Source organism: Hyaena hyaena, unplaced genomic scaffold (genome assembly GCF_003009895.1).
Source record: "Hyaena hyaena isolate Hyena2069 unplaced genomic scaffold, ASM300989v1 scaffold_231, whole genome shotgun sequence".
Taxonomy (NCBI): domain Eukaryota; kingdom Metazoa; phylum Chordata; class Mammalia; order Carnivora; family Hyaenidae; genus Hyaena; species Hyaena hyaena.
In genome coordinates, this window is record NW_024080862.1 from 531,179 (window position 1) to 552,234 (window position 21,056).

Below are 21,056 nucleotides of genomic sequence, written 5' to 3' on the forward strand. Positions count from 1 at the left end.
TTTTTGTCTTCTGCCACTTGACCAAAACCTAATGACCCTGTGTGACATGCAGTGACCTCCTCTGAGAGGTGCTTTATTTTGTGCTTCTATTCTCTTGTGGCTGCACCTGACTGACCATCACATGAAAGAACACAAAACATGAATATAACTTAAGTAAAATTCACATAACTATTTTTAGATTAACCACATAATATTAACCATTAATATATGACTAAAAATTCAGTGGCCTTTAGTACCTTCTCAGTGTTAAGCAACCATTATCATCTGTACCAAGTTCTAAACATTTTCATAGTCCTAAAAGAAAACTCTGTATCCATTAAGGGGGTACATGGGTGGCTCAGTCTGTTAAGCATCTAACTCCTTATTTCGACTCAAGTCATGTCCCATGGTTGTGAGATCGAGCCCCACATTGGGCTCTGTACCTAGCGTGGAGACTGCTTGGGATTCTCTCTCTCCCTCCCTCTCTCTCTGCCCCTCTCCCTCTCACACACACTCTCTCAAAATGAGTAAATAAACATAAAAAAAGAAAAAAACCAAGGGGCACCTGGGTGCTTGGTCCATTAAGCATCCAACTTCTCAGGTCATGATCTTGCAGTTCATGGATTTCTGCCCTGCTTCGGGCTCTGTGCTCACAGCTCAAAGCCTGGAGCCAGTTCTGGATTCTGTGTCTCCCTCTCTCTCTGCTCCTCCCCTATTTGTGCTCTGTTTCTCTTTCTCAAAAATAAACATTAAAAATAATTTAAAAGAAAAAGAAAACCTTATACCCATTAAGCAATCACTCCCTGGTACCCCATCCTACTGCCAATGGCAACTGCCAATCTGCATTTTGTCTCCATAGGTTTACCTGCTGTGGACTTTTCATATAAATGGAACAATAAAAATATTTTGTGTCTAGTTTCTTACACTTCCTATAGTTCATCCACACTGTAGTATGTGTCAGTACTTCATGACTTTTTATAGCTGATTAACATGTCATTGTGTGTCTGTACTTTTGTTTATCCACTCATCTTTTTTTAACTTTTTAAAAAGATTATTTATTTTGAGGCAGAGGGCAGGGAGAGGCAGAGAGAAAGGAAGAGAGAGGAATTCCAAGCAGGCTCTGCACTGTCAGCACTGAGCCCTATGTGTGGCTCGATCTCATGAACCATGAGACCATGACCTAAGTCAAAACCATGAACTGGATGGCCAACTGGATGCCACCCAGGTGCCTCAGTCCACTCGTCTTTTGATAGACATTTGGATAGTGTGCACCTTTTGGCTACTGTGAATAATGTCACTATGAATAGCCACTACACATTACATTCCCACCAGTGAGGTATAGGGTTCCAATTTTTCTACATCTTTCCTGACACTTTTTTCACTTTTGCAAATTCTAACCAACCCAGTGAGTGGGAAGTGGTAGCTCACTGTAGTCTGATTTACATTTCCCTCATGATGAATTTTGTTGGGCATCTTCTGTGCATTTTGTTCATTTGTCCACCTTTGGAGAAACATCTGTTCAAGTTTTGAGAAACTTTTCATTAGCCTGTGGCTGTCTTTTTGCAGTTTCACAAAATATTTATGTAATGAATGAATACACGATCCTACCAGGACTTGGATTTGTGGCTTCACCATGGTTCACAACCTACTTTCTAGAAATAGGTGTCCCACCATCCCTGAATGAATGTTTCAGACAACCATCCTAGAACCCTCATACCAAATAAACCTGTTATTCCAGGATTCTGGGAATTGTTACATCTCTTTGGCATTGCTTCCACGTGTGTGAGTACGTGTGTGTGAGTACGTGGGGGGGGGTGAGTGGGAGGAGAATTTATTGTCGTGCCATTTCATCTACAAATACTACTCTCTCGGTTTTCATCTCTCTGTGCTTCTCTGTCTATCCCTCATAATTCTGTCTTTCATAATACCTCTAATTTGTTCCTCAGTATCTTCCTCCCTCAGTCTGGGCCTCCCTCTGTCCTACACATTTCATGTCATGTCTCCTTGTCTCTGTTTTTTCAATTCACTGGATTTTTTGGATCTGTGCCTTTCTGGTAGAGATCATTAATAGCTAACCTGCCTCAGATATATTTCTGCTCTTCAAGGTCCTGCTTAACCCTTATCTTTAATCCCTCAGAGCCCCTTATCTTTATCCCTTTATCTTTAAGAGCCCCTTAAAGATGAGATGGAGAAGTCTCATGGAGGGTACCGATATGGTTGCTTCTGGACAATGGAGGCACGCACCTAACCTAGGCTCAGCTCAGGACATGCAAGTTCTTAGAGAAATGTCAGAATATTTTATGCATGTGGCCACAGTGATTGGTTCGGGGATGAGTGCATGACATAAGCCAGGCCATTGAGTCTCTGTTGCGGTGCTGTGTTGGAAGTCCCAGGATTACCAACTATAAGGACTACGAAACCAGAGCTGCTAGGGGCACCAAATGGAAATAGCCGAGAATGGAGCCAACACAGAAGAAAGATCCATCAGTTGCCAAGAAAGAGACTAAGCCACAAGGATTCCTTTGGGCCTCTGGAGCCAGCCATGCTTGAAGCTACAACTACCTATTCGAAAGGAATTCATTTTGTAAGCCAATAAACCATTTTCACTTAAGTCAGTTTGCTAAAACAGCAAAAAAAAAAAAAAAAAAAAAGAGATCTCAATAGATTAGTAAACATTTAAATATAATTCAGGGATCAAAAAGAATGAAATCTTGCCATTTGTAACAGTGTGGATGGAACCAGAGTATATTATGCTAAGCGAAATAAGTCAGCCAGAGAAAGACAAATATCATATGATTTCACTCATATGTGGAACTTAAGAAACAAAACAGGGGCTCCTGAGTGGCTCAGTTGGTTAAGTGTCCAACTTCGGCTCAGGTCACAATCTCACTGATGGTGGGTTCAAGCCCCACGTCGGGCTCTGTGCTGACAACTCAGAACCTGGAGCCTGCTTCAGATTTTGTGTCTACCTCTCTCTCTGCCCCTCCTTTGCTTGTGATCTGTCTGTCTCTCTCTGTCTCAAAAATAAATAAACATTAAAAAAATTAATCAAAAAAAAAAGAAACAAAACATGAACATAAGGGAAGAGAAGAAAAAATAAAAAATAAAACAGAGAAGGAGGCAAACCACAAGAGACTCTTAAATACAGAGAACAAACTGAGGGCTGCTGGAGGGGAGGTAGGTGGGGGGTGGGCTAAATGGGTGATGGACATTAAGGAGGACAGTTGTTGGGATGAGCACTGGGTGTTATATGTAAGTGATGAATCACTAAATTTCTCTCCTGAAACCACTGCTACACTACATATTAACTAGCTTGAATTTAAATTTTTTAAAAGGAGTGAAATAAAACATTAAAAATTTAAAAAAAAAAAGGGGGGAGAGCACCTGGGTGGCTCAGTCGGTTAAGCGTCCAACTTCAGTCAGGTCACGATCTCACTGATGGTGGGTTCAAGCCCCACGTCGGACTCTGTGATGACAGCTCAGAGCCTGGAGCATGTTTTGGATTCTCCGTCTCCCTCTCTCTCTGACCTTCCCCTGCTCAGGCTGTCTCTCTCTCTCTCTCTCTATCTCAGAAATAAAACATTTAAAAAAATTTTAAAGAGTGAAAAAAATGTAAGGAAAAAAAAACACTTAAAAGAGATTGATATGAACTGCTTCTCAGAAAGTGTTTTTCTTTTTTTTTAATTTTTTAACGTTTATTTATTTTTGAGAGACAGAGAGAGTGAGCATGGGTGGGGAGGGGCAGAAAGAGAGGGAGACACAGAATCTGAGCTGTGAGCACAGAGCCTGATGCGGGGCTAGAACTCATGGACCTCGAGATGATGACCTGAGCCGAAGTCAGACGCTTAACCAACTGAGGCACCCCAGAAAGTGGTTTTCAAAAATTAGTTTTTTAATTAGAAACTTGACAGAAGATGTGCCTAGGGAATTCTCAAGTAAGTGTTGGATTATCTCTCATTTAATGCACCCAGAGGACCAGAACATTCTTGTAATGCTGTGTAGTTTGATGAAGAAGGAAAGTGCTGTGGATTGATGGGTAAATCAGCTAATTATCTGGAATCAGAATGTCCAGATGTGAATCTAATCATGGATTGGGTCACCTATGAGCCAATGTAGAGTCTTTAATTAGCCTAGCTCAACAAGTCTGCAGGCGGGTGTCATGGGCAACCACCAGCCATTCATGAAACAACTGTATTAGGAATAAATAAAACTGTCAGGTCCTTCTCTTGCGCTCTACTCAACTTACACAAAGCACATGCATGGCAGTCTTCACTTCTAGGATAACCTCTGAGCTGTGCCTCTTTAAGAAAGTGGACATCTTATTATATGTGTTAGACCCAGGGAAGAAATAGAGCAATGCTTTTCAAACTATAGCATATATCACAATCATGTGGGGTCTCATTAAAGCCAAAGATCGCTGGCCCCACCCAACATTTCTGATTTAGTTTACAGGGTCCCAAGAATATTTCTAATATGTTTTCTAGGTGGTGCTGTGGCTGCTGTTCTAGGGAACCCCACTTTGAGAACTACTGGGGTAGAGCTTAACTGTGTGGTCACTGTGAAGGACAGCATGACCAAAATAGCAGAGAGTTAAATAAATTGAAGTTTATTTCTCTTTTCCAAAGAAGTTCAGAAACAGGTATCCAGACCCCAGGATGCACTGCACAGGGTGAAGAATCCTAGCCCCTCCTAACTTATTACTCTGCTATATATGGTCTGTGAGCCCAAGATCACCGCATGATCCCAAATGTCTGTTTCAACTTCAACAATCCCCTCCACAATCTAGCCAGCCAGGAGGAAGGAGAAGGAGAAAGGCATGCTCCTTCTCTTTTTTTTTTTTTTTTTTTTACAAATAGTTTATTGTCAAATTAGTTTTTACATAACACTCAGTGCTCATCCCCAAAGTGCCCTCCTTCATGCCCATCCCCCCCTCCCCCCCACATCCATCAGTCCTCAGTTTTTGTCAGCATTCAAGAGTCTCTCATGGTTTGCCTCTCTCCCTTTCCCCCACCATTTCCGCCCTTCTTCTCCCCCTTGGTCCTCCGTCAAGTTCCTCCTAATCCTCCTATACGTGCAAACATATGGTATTTGTCCTTCTCTGCCTGACTTATTTCGCTCAGCATAACACCCTCAAGGTCCATCCATGTTGCTACACATGGCCAGATTTCATTGTTTCTCATTGCCATGTAGTATTCCATGGTATAGATAAACCACATCTTCTTGATCCATTCATCTGTTGATGGACACTTAGGCTCTTTCCATGTTTTAGCTATTGTGGAGAGTGCTGCTATGAACATTGGGGTACATGTGCTCCTATGCCTCAGCATTTCTGTATCCCTTGGGTAAATTCCTAGCAGTGCTATTGCTGGGTCATAAGGGAGTTCTATTGTTAGTTTCCTGAGGAACCTCCACACTGTTTTCCAGAGGGGCTGTACCAGTTTACATTCCCACCAACAGTGTAGGAGGGTGCCCGTTTCTCCACATCCTCGCCAGCATCTAGAGTTCTCTGATTTGCTCATTTTAGCCACTCTGACTGGCGTGAGGTGGTATCTCAGTGTGGTTTTGATTTGTATTTCCCTGATGAGGAGGGATGCTGAGCATCGTTTCATGTGTCTGTTGGCCATCTGGATGTCCTCTTTGGAGAAGTGTCTGTTCATGTCTTCTGCCCATTTCTTCACTGGGTTGTTTGTTTTTCGGGCGTGTAGTTTGGTGAGTTCCTTATAGATTCTGGATATTAACCCTTTATCTGATATGTCATTTGCAACTATCTTTTCCCATTCCGTTGGTTGCCTATTAATTTTCTGGGTTGTTTCCTTGGCTGTGCAGAAGCTTTTAATCTTGATGAGGTCCCAACAGTTTATTTTTGCTCTTGATTCCCTTGCTTTTGGGGATGTGTCAAGTAAGAAGTTGCTGCGGTGGAGGTCAAGGAGGTTGTTTCCTGCTTTCTCCTCTAGGGTGTTGATAGTTTCCTGTCTCACGTTCAGGTCCTTTATCCATTTTGAGTTGATTTTTGTGCATGGTGTGAGAAAATGATCTAGTTTCATTCTTCTGCATGTTGCTGTCCAGTTCTCCCAACACCATCTGTTAAAAAGGCTGTCTTTTTTCCATTGGATATTCTTTCCTGCTTTGTCAAAGATCAGTTGGCTGTATACTTTTGGGTCCACTTCTGAGTTCTCAATTCTGTTCCATTGGTCTATGTGTCTGTTTTTGTGCCAATACCATACTGTCTTGAGGATGACAGCTTTGTAGTAGAGGCTGAAGTCTGGGATGGTGATACCTCCCGTTTTGGTTTTATTTTTCAGTATTACTTTGGCTATTCGGGGTCTTTTGTGGTTCCATACAAATTTTTGGATAGTTTGTTCTAGTTTTGAGAAGTATGCTGGTGCAATTTTGATTGGAATTGCATTGAATGTGTAGAGTGCTTTAGGTAGTAATGACATCTTAACTATATTTATTCTTCCTATCCATGAGCATGGAATGTTTTTCCATTTCTTTGTGTCTTCTTCAATTTCCTTCATAAGTTTTCTATAGTTTTCATCATACAGATCTCTTGTATCCTTGGTTAGGTTTATTCCGAGGTATTTTATGGTTTTTTGTGGCATGCTCCTTCTCTTTAGGGCATATCCTTGAAGCTATATGTGCCACTCTTGTCCACAGCTCAAAGGATATAACAGAAGACCGATAAAAGGGGAAATATATCATATAGTTATTCATAGAATGACTCAAGATTGTAAAATTGTCAGTTACCTCCAAGTTGATCTGTAAGTTAAACTCAATTCCTATAAGAATCTAATCAGGAGTTTTTGGGAACTTGACAAAGTGATAAAAAGAAATCATATTGAATAAGTGTCCACAATTAGTAAAGACAATTTTGAAAAAAAAGAGACTAGAGGTAGGAGTATGGTAAGACACATGAAAATACATCAAAAGATTGTAATAACAACAGTGTGTAATTGAGGCACCAGCTACTGCTAAGACTCTAAGGTGAGGAGTAAACATTTAAATAAGGATTTGTTGGATTCCCTTCATCCTGTTCTTCTCCTTCATATATACAGCTGGCAATAGCCCCTTCTCCACCCTGGCAGAAGAGAGGTTTCTTTTCTGCATAAGTTGAACCAGGGAGGACCTAGACTCCAGAATTTCAGTCATGGCTGAAGGCAGAGGTGAAGCACCATACTAAAATGGAAGGATTAAATGAAAGTGTGTAGGCTGGACGGTGAGGCCTCCAGCCCTCTGTGCCAGCTCACCTCCCTGAAGGCTTGCAGTCAGGTTTCATTCCACTCTCTGACTCAAGGTTCTGGGATTCCTCTCTCGGGCATCAGTCAATTATTGCTACGCAAATGCTGCATAGCAAACTGCCACAAGCCTCAGTGGCATGCAACAGGAAGCATGTTGATCTAGGCCATGGTTAGCTGGGATAGCTTAGCTGGAGAAGCTCTGTCCCACGTTTCCAATCCTCTTCCTCATATCCCTACCCCAGGCACTTCCTTGTTGGCAATGGCAGAAGTCCAAAAGGGTAAACATAAATTGGCAAAGACTTTCAAAGCCAAGGTCAAACTTGCATGTCATCATTCCACCTTATTCTGTTGACCACAGCATGTCACACTGCCAAACCCAAGGCACAGGAAGATAGATTCTATCCCCTTGTGGGAAGAAACTACAAAGTCCCACAGGAAAAAATATGAATGTAATACCACGAAAGCAATCTACCACAATCTCCAAAGAGTAAAACAAATGAATGCTAACTTTGGGGGTTCCCCACTGAAACAAAACCCAACCCTACCTTATTAACCTACACTGAATGATACCAGTTAATAAGCCGCACCCATGCACTCTGAGCTTCCCTTTGGCATTTTAGTGCCATGCTTAGACACATGAATAGACAACCAAAGGTTATTAACATGAGAGACTGAGATAAAAACAGGAAAAAGGGAACTTAAAAGAAAAAAGACCATACTGGGAACAGAAGAAAAAGGTTTAAAAAACCAAACTAACAATTATAAGTACTATTCCCTTTTTAAATGTTTATTTATTTGAGAGAGAACACAAGGGAGGGAGGGGAAGAGAAAGAGGGAGACACAGAACCCTAAGCAGGATCCAAGCTCTGAGCTGTCAGCACAGAGCCGGATGTGGGGCTCGAACCCGTGAACCATGTGATCATGACTTGAGCCAAAGTCAGGTGTTTAACTAACTGAGCCACCCTGATGTCCCTGTTACTACTATTCCTAATAAAAGATAACAAATCAGTGAAATAAGAATACTGTGCCTTAAAAGAACAGTCCAAAGACAAGAAGGAGCTCTTGAAAGCTGAGACTCTTAAAATGGGGAATATCTTCCCAAAAAGTAGAATAAAAAGACAAAATCAGAAAATAGTGTAGAAAATATTGGAAAATTAGAGGATCAATCTATCATCTGACTAATAAGACTTATCTAAGTATTAAGTAGAGAAAACTAAAAGGTAGAAATTTTTTTAAAAACTCATAAAGTTTCTCATAGTTGGATAATACAAATTTTATAAACTAATGTGCCCCATACAATGAGTGAGGCAGGGGGTGGGGGAACATATCAGAAAGGCTGAGAACGACATGTCCAGTGGGTGTGAGGGATCTGGGATGGTTGGGTCAGAGATATTAAGACAGTTGTTTCTAGAGAGTAGGATTTGAACCCTTATGAAGACACTTTAAGTCTAAGACCTACATGGACTCATGTATTCCTTCATTATGTAATCACTTACTGAAACAACAATAATTTTAGAACATCCTAAAAACTAAAGATAAGGGACGAGGAGAAGATCCTAAAAACTTCCAGAGAGGAAAAAATAAGTCACATCATATGGATGAAGGAATCAGAGTCACATTAGACCTCTAGGAAAAGTTAAACCAATTCCTCAAATTTGAGGGAAAACTATTTTCAATCTAGAATTCCATACTTAGCAATACTATCAGTCAGATTTGAAGGTAGAAAAAAAATCATTTTCAGACATGCAAATGTCTACATATTTATATCCATGCACTTTTCCTTGGGAAACTATCATAACATGCGCTCTATCCAAAATAGGGACTAAATCCAAGAAAGAGGGAGACCTAACATACAGGATCATGTTCCTGTCACTTGGTGAAGACTTCAGTGTCAGACATAAACCAGAATTTAACAGGAAAATATGTGACCCTGAATGAGAAAGTACTAATTTAAAAATTTTCAAAAGCACAATTATAAAGGGAGAAATGGATGGAATGATATCTGTGCAATGAATGACACCATGAAAAAAGTCAGTTGGCAGATGATTGTTTAGGAAAAGATATTTGCAATATATCTATCCACAAAAGGTTGTCCAAGGAAGTCATACAAGAGGATGATGGGAATCCAATAGAAGAAATAGGCCAAGGACTAGACCAGACAATTACACAGAAATGCCAGAAGACCAAGATGAAATCATTGTAAGAGCTGAAAGACACAGAGCAGTACTAGGACCAGATGCCATTCCAAGGACCTTACCTTCATGAATCTCCACAACAGCTCCTTGGAAGAGGAACCATGTTGCTATCTTCACTTTGCCCAGGAAGAAACAGACACCACTGAAAGACTTGGTCAGGTGCATCCAGCCAGAAAGGGTCTGTGTCAAGACTGGAGCCCCGTTACTTAGCCTGAAGAATCCTGCTCTGCTCAAGTCATTAGTCAGAGAAATGCAAATTAAAAGAGCAAGGTGACACCACTTCACATCTTTCAGTTTGGCAAAAATTAGGAGATGATTGATAGAGGTTGCATTGGTGCTGCCACTGTGGAAAACAGTCTGTCAGTATTTAGTAGCATGGAGGAGCCACCTGTCCCATGACACAGCAAGCCACCCCCGTGTGCATTCCCTGGAGGATGCCTCCCAGGGAGGCACAGACACATGCAGGAAGATGCTCCTCACAGCACTCCCTGCCATGGCTTACCTCATCTGTGGGGCAGAGAGCAGGGAAACAGGTTATGCTGGGTCATGAGCACATAGGGAGTCCTTATCTGTTGTCAAATTTTGTATACATTTAAATATTTCATGATAAAAAAAAAACTGTGAAGCTGTGCAGGAAAGGATAGGGAACCAGAATGTGCTCTGTGGCACAGTGTTCAGTGGCACTCACAGAGTCATGATAATATAAACACTAAATTGCCATTGGGAACCTAAGTGGCAGCAAGTGACCTAATTGGGAAGACGAAGGGAGAAAAGTGAGATTTTGGGGGGATGGGGATGGAGCAGAAAGACAAATCCTCTTCTTTTTTGGTGGAGAGTTAATGCCTTGAAATGATGAGACCATGTCAGCATGTCCCTGAGGTTTGGAGGGGGCTATCCAGAGGCGGTTAAGAGAAGAAAGCGAGCGTGGCTGAGAGATGGCAGTGGGGACAGCTAGAGGCAGCTGGTCTTGAAGGCAAGGTTGAATAACTAAGTGACTCTTTCAAATATGACCATCGCCACCACTAGAGGACTCTACACTGGGGAACACTATCTCTTACATAATGACTCATGTTTGGAAAATTCCTCCAGCCCAGTAAATTTCAGACACTGAATGGAAGGGCTTGTTTTGTGTTAAGGAACATATATTGGCTTGCTAGACACCAAACAACTACAGAAAGACAATGGTTCAGCACCTGGAGGGGAATAGAAATAGACTGAGATACCTCCATCCTTGGCCCCTTCTGCTCACCCTCCATACTCACTGTCACTCTCAATAAAAGAAGGATTTTCCCGGGGCGCCTGGGTGGCTTAGTCGGTTAGGCGTCCGACTTTCGCTTAGGTCATGATCTCGCGGTTCATGGGTTCAAGCCCCACGTCGGGCTCTGTGCTGACTGCCAGCTCAGAGCCTGGAACCTGTTTCTCTCTCTCTCTCTCTCTCTCTCTCTCTCTCTCTCTCTCCTAGAAATAAATAAAAAACATTAAAAAAAAGAATTTAAAAAAAAAAAAAGAAGGATTTTCCCACACACTGAGGAAGGGCATGAAGGCAGATAAGGCAGGACACAGGGAACATCCTGAGCCCAGGCACATTTCTCTGTACTGCTTAAGCAGCTCTCCTTAGTGATGATGACAGGACAGTCCTTTGAGGGAGCAAGACTAGAGGTCATCCTTAGGATAGGACAGACTCACAGAGGCTGTGGTTTCCCTAAGGACACTGGTCCATCTCTGGCAGGAGGGAAATGAGCAGATGTTTCCTCTTTACCCAATAAAGAGGCAACCTGGTCCCTGGGTCATAGTTGCCCTGTGACATCATGGCTATCTCCTCCTCTCTCACCCTTCCTGTCTCTGCCAGGACCAATGGAGCAGCAATTGGAGGGGGTGTGAACACCTGAACCACTGCCCCAAACCATGGGCGGTAAATGCTGTGTAAGACAGACACCCTCTCCCTGCGGGTAGGGAATTGGCCAATGGCAGAGGGAAGCACCAGATGACTTCAAAAGGACTCAGAGGAATGCCTGGATGTCTCAGTTGATTAAGCGTCCAACCCTTGATTTGGGCTCAGGTCATGATATCGTGGTTGTGAGATTGAGCCCTGTGTAGGATCGGGCTCTACACTGAGCATGGAGCCTACTTGGGATTCTCTCTCCCCATCTTTCTGCCCCTCCCTCCCTAAAGCAGACTCCAGGCTCCAAGCTGTCAGCACGGAGCCTGACTCGGGTCCAGGTCATGGACCACAAGATCATGACCTGAGCCAAAGTCGGCCACTCAACCAACTGAGCCACCTAGGTGCCCCAAATAAATAAACTTTAAAAAAAAATTTTTTTAAAGGCCTCGGAAAGAATGGGGAAGTAAGGCTGTGAGGACTTTGCACAGAGGCTGGTCCTCACTCATGGTTTCTCTCTATATTCTTATTGCAGAAGTCTGGTCCAGATGAGGATGCACAAGAGAGAGAGAGACTGAAGAAGGTAGGTGGAGCCTAGGAGCACGAGAAAACCACAGTTCATTGACCTTCTGAGGACAGAGCCCTTGGAAGTGAAGGATCCATCTCTGGTCCCACAACTGAGAAGTCAGCTCAGCGTTGCTCTCCTATCCCCATAAATTCCCTCCCTATTCTGAGTGAGCTGTGTTAAGTATGGAGAGACAGCAGAAAGGTGAGGAATCAGGATGTAGACAAGCCACTGGATGGTGACACACAGCAGTGGGAACTGGAAAGCTGGGGAAAGGAAGGTCTGGGTTTAGAAGGATATGGGGATGACTGAGAGGTAGTAATGGAAATCAAAAGAAGTGAGGTAAAGGGAAGCCCTCAAGGGGCCATGGCATGACGTGAGGCGTCAGGAGGCAGCATCATAGGCTGGAATTTGGGCTGAGATTCAGGCCATAAATGCAGAGGTTCTTTCTCAGAGGACCCTTTGGTTCCTCACGCTCATGGCAGGACTTCTGGATCAGAAATTGTTTCCACAGAACCTGTGAAGACCACAGGGCAAGCATATCCCCATTTTGTAGATGAGGACACTATGACTCAGAGGATGAACTGATGTGTCTATGGCCACAGATAAGATAGAGGTAGAGGCAAAACCCCACCCAGGACTCCTGGGTCCTCAGAACCACCAGGGGGAAAGGCTGGTTGTTATGAGAGAAGATCAGAGCTCCTTCATTGTAGACACCAGACTTGTAGTTGTTTGTAACAAATTTATGTGGAGTCCTCTGCTTTGCTTGGTTAGCAGCTTTGTCAAAAACGCCACAGAGCAAGAGTCAGGGCAGCTGAGAAGATCCAGGCCTGGTGGCGTGGCACCCTGGTGCGTCGCACCCTGCTGGTGGCAGCCCTCAGGGCCTGGATGATTCAGCTCTGGTGGAGAACACTCTTGTGGAGGCGGATTCTTAAGCAGCGGCAGGACCTGCTGAAGATCTATGTAATCCAGGAGGAGGCGGCAGTCAAGCTCCAGTCCTGGGTTCGCATGTGGCAGTACCATCAACGTTACTGCCGGATATGCAATGCTATCTGCATCTTCCAGGCCCCGAAGAACTGCTTTGCATTCCAGACCAGTGCTCTTCTGCAGGCACAATATGAAGTCACTCCCAACCAGCCGGAGTTCCATATTGAAATCCTATCAGTCTAAAAGTACTACAGGGTGGAGAACTGCTCCACTGCCCCCAATAAATGTCTGACCAGGTTTTGTGTGTCTCAGTGACTCTTACACCACGAAGACCCCAAGGCCTCCCTCATCTTCATAGGGTAATACAGGTATCTCCCCCTCAACTCCCGTCCCTTAGTGCCGACTGACAGTGGCCATATGCCACTGGCTCCATCCAAATCAGAGATTGCTACCTGACGTTGTCCTCACACATCCAGAGCCAGGTGTCCCATTCCATAACCCTGGCACCATTCTTATCTCCTGGCCTCGCAATTTGGAGGGGTTAGGCTTTATATTCCCAAAGACTCCAGGCACCTCCTCTTATGAGAGTTGCCTTTGAATCCATATTCTGTTAGCCTGCCATCACAGACCAGCTGGGGCTTGCACCCATTGGCTGTCTATTTGGCAAGCCCCTCGACGGAAGTCAGACACTTTGCTGGCTCTTGGGAGCAGTACAGCCTAGAGAAAGCACGGAGGGCTGACCTTAGTGGTGACTAAGCACAAGGTTTTGCAAGTTTTGTGCTAACTTGGATGCTGTTTTCTTTGGGAAATAGCAGATATCATGATCTTTTTTTTTTTAATGTCTTTTTTTAAAATTCTTAACAGAGACAGAGACAGAGCATGAGGGGGGAGGGCCACAGAGAGAGGGAGACACAGAATCCTAAGCAGGCTCTAGGCTCTGAGCTGTCAGCACAGAGCCTGACATGGGGCTGGAACCCATGAACCATGAGATCATGAGCTGAGCCGAAGTCAGTCACTTAACCGACTGAGCCACCTAGACACCCCACATATATCATGATCATAAGGAACCTCAGCTCTGCCTCCATCCTCAGGACCAGCTTCTCCAGGGTGCTGAAACACAAAAAGGATCCCACTGATATCACTGCCACCCTGTGTATGACACCATTCTTAGTGACTTCAGTATTAAATGATTAAATTTAATGATGCCACAAGCCCCTGGCCTCTTACCTCCAGTGATTTTGACTTGCATCTTACCTGAATCACCCACTCCTGTAATTGCACCAGAGATTATTGCTTCTCAAGCTGCCTTTAAGGAATGGCCTTTTTTTTTTTAAGTGACTGATCCATCATAAACCAATTCTTTTGTAAAACAATAAAAATGAATTATGGGAATAACAAGTAGAAAAGGTATACAGAATATGAGGCTTGTTTTTACTTGTTAGGCTGGACACATAAAATTTCTATTTTAATTTGTGACAGGGACTGTATCAGAGCTCTCCCTCCAATCAGGTGTGTCTCTGCTCCATGCTTTCTCCTCAGAGAGACCTTCTTTGACCACCTTATTGGAATGGCTTCCCCACCCCTACTGTATGCTCTAGCGCCTGACTCTGCTTTCCTGTTTTCAAAGTTCCCATCACTACCCAAGGATATCTTGCTTCGTTATCTGTTTTCTGTTGCTCCCACTAGAGGGTGAGCTTCAGGAGCACAAGGATTCAGGTTCAAATTTATGTTCCCAACACCTAGGTCCGTAGGTTCTGTTTCTCTGTCTCTCTCCCTTTCCAATGTGTCATTGTATATATTTTTTAGGTTCTGGATATTATGTCATTTTATCATCTTTTTTAAAAAGTCCCTTTCTAAAACATATAAAAATTAAAAAAAAAAAAAAGTGGTGCCTGGGTGGCTCAGTCAGTTAAGTGTCCAACTTCGGCTCAGGTCATGATCTCACAGTTCATGGGTTCGAGCCCCTGTCAGGCTCTGTGCTGACAGCTGGCTCAGAGCCTGGAGCCTGTTTCAGATTCTGTATCTCCCTCTCTCTCTGACCTTCCCCTGTTCATGTGCGCACTCTCTCTCTCTCTCGCTCTCTCTCTATCTCTCTCAGAAGTAAATAAAACATATAAAAATTAAAAAAAAAAAAGTCCCTTTCTTCGTTGGGAGACACTGCCCCTCCCAGGTGTATCCAGTTCTTAGAGATATCAAAATATTCATCCCAGAGCATGCCTTTCATTTGCAAACTAGCCAGTTCAGATACCTCTTTTTCTTTGTCTTGTACATCCCAGAAAGCCATAATCCTCTGCCTTAATCATTCCAAGCCAGGTACTAGACATCTATATAGCTTAGAAACCACAGAAATTACTCAAACCAGACCATCTTAAATGGTTTACCTATCCTTCTTTGCCTTTTGCACTCTGACAGAAGCCATGGGAATAGCTCTTTTCTTACTTCTGCTTTCTGCCACCTAAAACCTGATGCTTCCCTGTGATCCTGTGTGACATGCAGTAACCTCTGCTTTTGGACTGGGAGTATAATAAATTTGGGGAACTAAATAGTAACAAAATACGAAGGAAAGAATAAATCTTACTGGAAGATAAATATATAGTAAAGTTAGTGGATTAATTGCTTATAAAGCTTGCAGGTCAAAACTACAATTTGAGATCACCTGTCAGATGGCTAGAATCTAAAAGATGAGAAATAACAAGTGTTAGCAAGGATCCAGAGAAAAAGGAGCCCTTGTGCACTGATTGTGGGAATGTAAATTGGTACAGCCATTTTGGAAAACAATATGGAGGTTACTCAAAAAATTAAAAATAGGGAGTACCTGGGTGACTCTGTTGGGTGAGTGTCCAACTTCAGCTCAGGTCATGATCTCACAGCTCGTGGGTTCAAGCCCTGAGATGGGCTCTGTGCTGACAGCTCAGGGCCTGGAACCTGCTTCGGATTCTGTGACTCCCTCTCTGCTCCTCCCCAGCTTACACTCTGTTTCTCTCTCTCTCTCAAATAAACATTAAGAAATTAAAAATAGAAATACCATATGATCTAGTAATTCCACTACTGGCTATTAACCCAAAGAAAAGAAAAAAAACTAATTCAAAAAGACACCTGCACTTGCATGTTTACTTAGCATTATATACAATAACCAAAATCTGGGGGCACCTGCATAGCTCAGTCAGTTAAGCATCCAACTCTTGATTTCAGCTCAGGTCATGATCTCATGGTTCATGAGATTGAGCCCTGCATCAGGCTCAATACTGAGAGCATAGAGCCTGCTTGGGATTCTCTTTCTCCCTGCTCACACATATACACATTCTCTCAAAATAAACTTAAAAAAAAATAACCAAGATCTAGTAACAATTCAAGTGTCCATTGATAGACGAACGGATAAAGAATATGTGATTAATGATGGAATACAACTCAAGCATAAAAAGAAATGATATCTTGCCATTTGCAATAACATGGATAAACCTAGAAAGTATTATACTAAGTGAAATAAGTCAGGCAGAGAAACAAATTCCATATGGTTTTCTTTATATATGGAATCTAAGAAACAAAATAAATGAATAAACAAATGAACAAAAAGAAAAATCAGACCTATAAAGAATAAACTGATGGTTGCCAGAGGGAAAGGGAGTGAGGGATGGGCAAAATCAAAAAAGGGGGAGTGGGAGATACAGGTTTCCAGTTATAGACTGAATAAATCATGGGCGTAAAAGGTACAGCATAGGGAATACAGTCAATGGTATTGTAATAGCATTGCATGGTGACAGATGGTAGATATACTTGTGGTGAGCATAGTACAATGTATAGAGTTGTTGAATAACTATGTTGTATACCTGAAACTAATGCAATATGTGCATCAACTATACTTGAATAAAAAATAATAAAATAAAGCTAGTATGAACGTTAAAATACAAAATTAGCAAAAATAAATATGATTACAATAATTAGTTACGGGATAGACAGGCAAAAAGATGTAAAATATGAGCTAAAAAGGTGTAAAATGTGACATTGAAAACATAAAATATGTTGGGAAGAGTAATGCTGAGCTTTAGAATAGATAGATAGATAACAAATTTTAGTTGTTATCAACCTAAAAATAAATTGTTATAGGTATAAATTGTTATATATATGCCTCATGGGAACCACAAAGCAAAAACCTATAATAAATGTACATAAAATAAAGAGTACTATAAGCATACCACTAAAGAAAGTCACCAAACCACCAAGGAAGAGAGTGAGAAAAGAAGAAACAAAGAGGAACTACAAAAATAACCAAAAAACAGTGAACAAAATAGCAATGAGCACATACCTTTCAATAATCACTTTAAATGTACATGGACTAAATTCTTCATTTAAAGGACACAGAGTGGCTGAATGGATTTAAAAACGACCCATCTATATGCTGCCTGTAAGAAATACACTTTAGATATAAAGACACAGACAGACTGGAAATGAAGGGATGGAAAAAGATATTCCATCCAAACAGAAACCAAAAGAAAGCTGGAGTAGCAATACTTTATATTAGACAAAATAGACTTTAAGATAAATGCTTTAGTAAGAAACAAAGAAGGGTGTTACATAATGATAAAAAGTCAATCCAACAAGAAGATTCAACATTTGCAAATATTTATGCATCCAGCATAAAAGCACCTAAATATGTAAAGCAAATATTAACAGACCTAAAGGAAAAATAGACAGTACTACAATGTTAGTAGGGGACTTTAACACCCTCACATCAAGTAGTAGATAATTCAGCCAGAAAATCAGTAAGAAAACATTTGTTTTGGGGCGCCTGGGTGGCTTAGTCGGTTAAGCGTCCGACTTTCGCTTGGGTCATGATCTCGCGGTTCGTGGGTTCGAGCCCCGCATCGGGCTCTGTGCTGACTGCCAGCTCAGAGCCTGGACCCTGTTTCAGAGTCTGTGACTNGGTTCGAGCCCCGCATCGGGCTCTGTGCTGACTGCCAGCTCAGAGCCTGGACCCTGTTTCAGAGTCTGTGACTCCCTCTCTCTCTGACCCTCCCCCTGCTCATGCTGTCTCTCTCTCTCTCTCTCTCCTAGAAATAAATAAAACATTTAAAAAAAAAAGAAAGAAAGAAAACATTTGTTTTAAATGACATGTTAGACCAGATGGAATTGACAACCGCACAGAACATTCCATCCAGAAGAAAAAGAATACATGTTCTTCTCAAGTGCACATGGAACATTTTCCAAGATAGATCATATGTTAGATTACAAAACAAGTCTTCATAAATGTAAGAGGAGTGAAATAATATCAAGCATCTTTTCTAACTACAATAGAAACAATTTACATGAAGAAAACTGGAAAATTCACAAATATGTGGATATTAAACCACATGCTACTATAAAACCAATGGACCAAAGAAGAAATCAAAAGGATAAATAAATACCTTGAGACAAAGAGAAATGGAAATATAACATACCAAAATGTATTAGATGCAGCAAAAGTAATTCCAAGAAGGAAGTTCATAGTGATAAATGCCTACCTCAAGAAATAAGAAAAGTATTAAATAAAGAGCCTACACCTCAAGGAACTAGAAAAAGAAGAACAAAAGAAGCCCAAAGTTAATAGAAGGAAGGAAATAACAAAGAGAAGAGCAGAAATAATGAAATAGAGACTAAAAAGACAATAGAAAATATCAGTGAAACCAAATGCAGGTTCTTTGAAAAAATGAGCAAAATTGATAAGCCTTACCTAGGCTCACCAAGGGAAAAAGGAAGGAGTCAAATAAAATCAGGAATTACAGAGATGTTACAACTGATGCCACAGAAATACAAAGGACCACAAGAGACCACTCTGAACAATTATACACCAACAAATTGGACTACGTAGAAGAAATGGATACATTCCTGGAAACATATAACTTACCGAGACTGAATTGTGATAAAATAGAAAATCTGTACAGACTGATTATTACCTTAGATTGAATTCATAATCAAAAACATCCCAACAAATGAAAGTTGAGGACTAGACGGTTTTCACTGGTGAATTCTACCAAACCTTCAAAAAAGGATTAATGTCAATCCTTCTTGGGGTTCCTGGGTGGCTCTGTTGGTTAAGTGTCTGACTCTTGGTTTCAGCTCAGGTCATGATCTCATGGTTCATGGATTTGAACCATGCATTGTTTGGGATTTCTCTCTCACTCTATTTTTGCCCCTCCCTGGTTGGTTCTCTCTCTCTCTCTCAAAAAATAAATAAACATTTAAAAACTTTTTAAAATACCAATTCTTCTCAAATTCTTCCAAAAAATAAAAGAGGAAGGAACTCTTCCAAACTCATTTTACAAAGCCAGCATTACCCTGATACCAAAGCCAGACAAGGATGCCATAAGAAAAGAAAATTACAGGCCAATATCCCTGATAAACATAAATGCAAAAGTCCTCAACAAAATATTAACTAACTGAACTCACCAATACATTAAAAGTATCATACACCATGATCAAGTGGAATTTATTCCAGGGATACAAGGATGGCTCAATATCCACAAATCAGCTAATGTGATACACCACATTAACAAAATGAAAGATAAAAATCATATGACCATCTCAACAGATTTTGAAAATTTTTTTGACAAAACTCAACATTCACTTATGTTAAAAACTGTCAACAAAGAGGGTATAGAGGAAATGGACCTCAACATAGTAAAGGCCATATATGCCAAACAGACAGCTAACATTGTACTTAATAGTGAAAAGCTAAAAGCTTTTCCTGTAAGATCAGGAACAAGAGAAGGATAACCAATCTTACCACTTTCATTCTACATAGTATTGGAAGTCCTAGCCAGAGCAATTAGGCAAGAAAAAGAAATAAAAGGTATACAAATTGGAAAGGAAGAAGTAACACTACCACTATTTGCAGATAACATGATATTATATTAGAAAAGGGTAAAGACTCCATCAAAACACTGTTAGAACTAATAAACAAATACAGTAAAGTTGCAGAATACAAAATCAATACACAAATATCTCTTCCATTTCTTTACACTTATAATGAACTGTCAGAAAAATTAAGAAAACAGTTCCGTTTATAATTGCATCAAAAAGAATAAAACACTTAAGGAATAAATTTAACCAAGGAGGTGAAAGACCTACAAATTGAAAGCTACACATTAGTGAAAGAAATTGAGGAAAACACAAATACATGGAAATATATTTCATACTCATGGAATGGAAGAATTAGCATTGTTACAATATCCATACTACCCAAAGCAATATACAAATTTCAATTTTTTTTTTTGTATAAGCAATCCTTATCAAAAGTCCAATGTTTTTTTTTCACAGAAATAGAGAACAACTACCATAAAATCTGAGTAGAACTACAGAAGACCCTGAAAAGCCAAAGCAGTCATAAGAAAGAACAAAGCTGGAGGCATCGCATTCCCTATTTCAAACTATATTATAAATCTATAGTAATTAAAACAGTATGGTATTGACAGAAAAAAGAGACACAAAGATCAATGTACCAGAATAGAGGTCTCAGAAATAAACTCATATACTAATGGTCAATTAATTTACAACAAAGGAGTCAAGCATATACAATTTGGAAAGGACATTCTCTTCAATAAATGATGTTGGGCAAATTAGACAGCCACATGCAAAAGAATGAAACTGTCCCACTATCTATATATCATGCACAAAAATTAACTCAAAGTGTATTAAAGACTTAAACGTAAACCTTGAACCCCTCATAGAAGGGGGGCGCCTGGGTGGCTCAGTCGGTTAAGCGTCCAACTTCAGCTCATATCATGACCTCATGATTCGTGGGTTCAAGCCCCGTGTTGGGCTCTGTGCTGACAGCTCAGAGCCTGGAGCCTGTTTCGGATTCTGTGTTTCCCTCTCTCTCTGACCCTCCCCTGCTCATGCTGTCTCTCCTTCTCTCTCAGAAATAAAACATTTTTAAAAATTTTTAAAAACTCATAGAAGAAAACATAGGTGGTAATCTCCTTGACATAGGTCTTAGTGATGATTTTTTAAAATCTGACACCAAAAGCAAAAGTAACACAAGCAAAAATAAATAAGTGAGATTACATAAAACTAAAAGGCTTCTTCATGTTGATGAAAGCATCAACAAAATGAAACGACAACCTACTGAATGGGAGAAAATAATTGCAAGTCATATATCTGATAAGGGGATAATATCTAAATATACAAAGAACATATAACTCAATACCAAAAAATCAAACAATCCAATTTAAAAATGGGCCAATCTGGATGCCTGGGTGGCTCAGTCCTTAAGCAATCTGAATTTGGCTCAGATCATG

The 21,056-nt window shown here is 41.1% G+C and overlaps 1 protein-coding gene across 5 annotated transcripts in view; it reads left to right on the plus strand.

Moving 5' to 3' along the window:
• Positions 1–13,080, plus strand: part of IQCF3 (IQ motif containing F3) — a 69,686-nt gene extending 56,606 nt beyond the window's left edge. For 2 of the 5 annotated variants that reach the window (XM_039243698.1, XM_039243704.1), the window contains exons 3-4: positions 11,827–11,874; positions 12,631–13,080. In XM_039243698.1, coding sequence (XP_039099629.1) covers positions 11,827–11,874; positions 12,631–13,026 — 444 coding nt within the window. In that variant the 3' untranslated portion in view covers positions 13,027–13,080. Of the gene's footprint in view, positions 1–11,251; positions 11,336–11,826; positions 11,875–12,630 lie in introns of those variants that run through there. The other 3 variants (XM_039243706.1, XM_039243707.1, XM_039243702.1) reach the window with 3 other exon arrangements.
• The last annotated feature ends 7,976 nt before the right edge of the window (positions 13,081–21,056 follow it).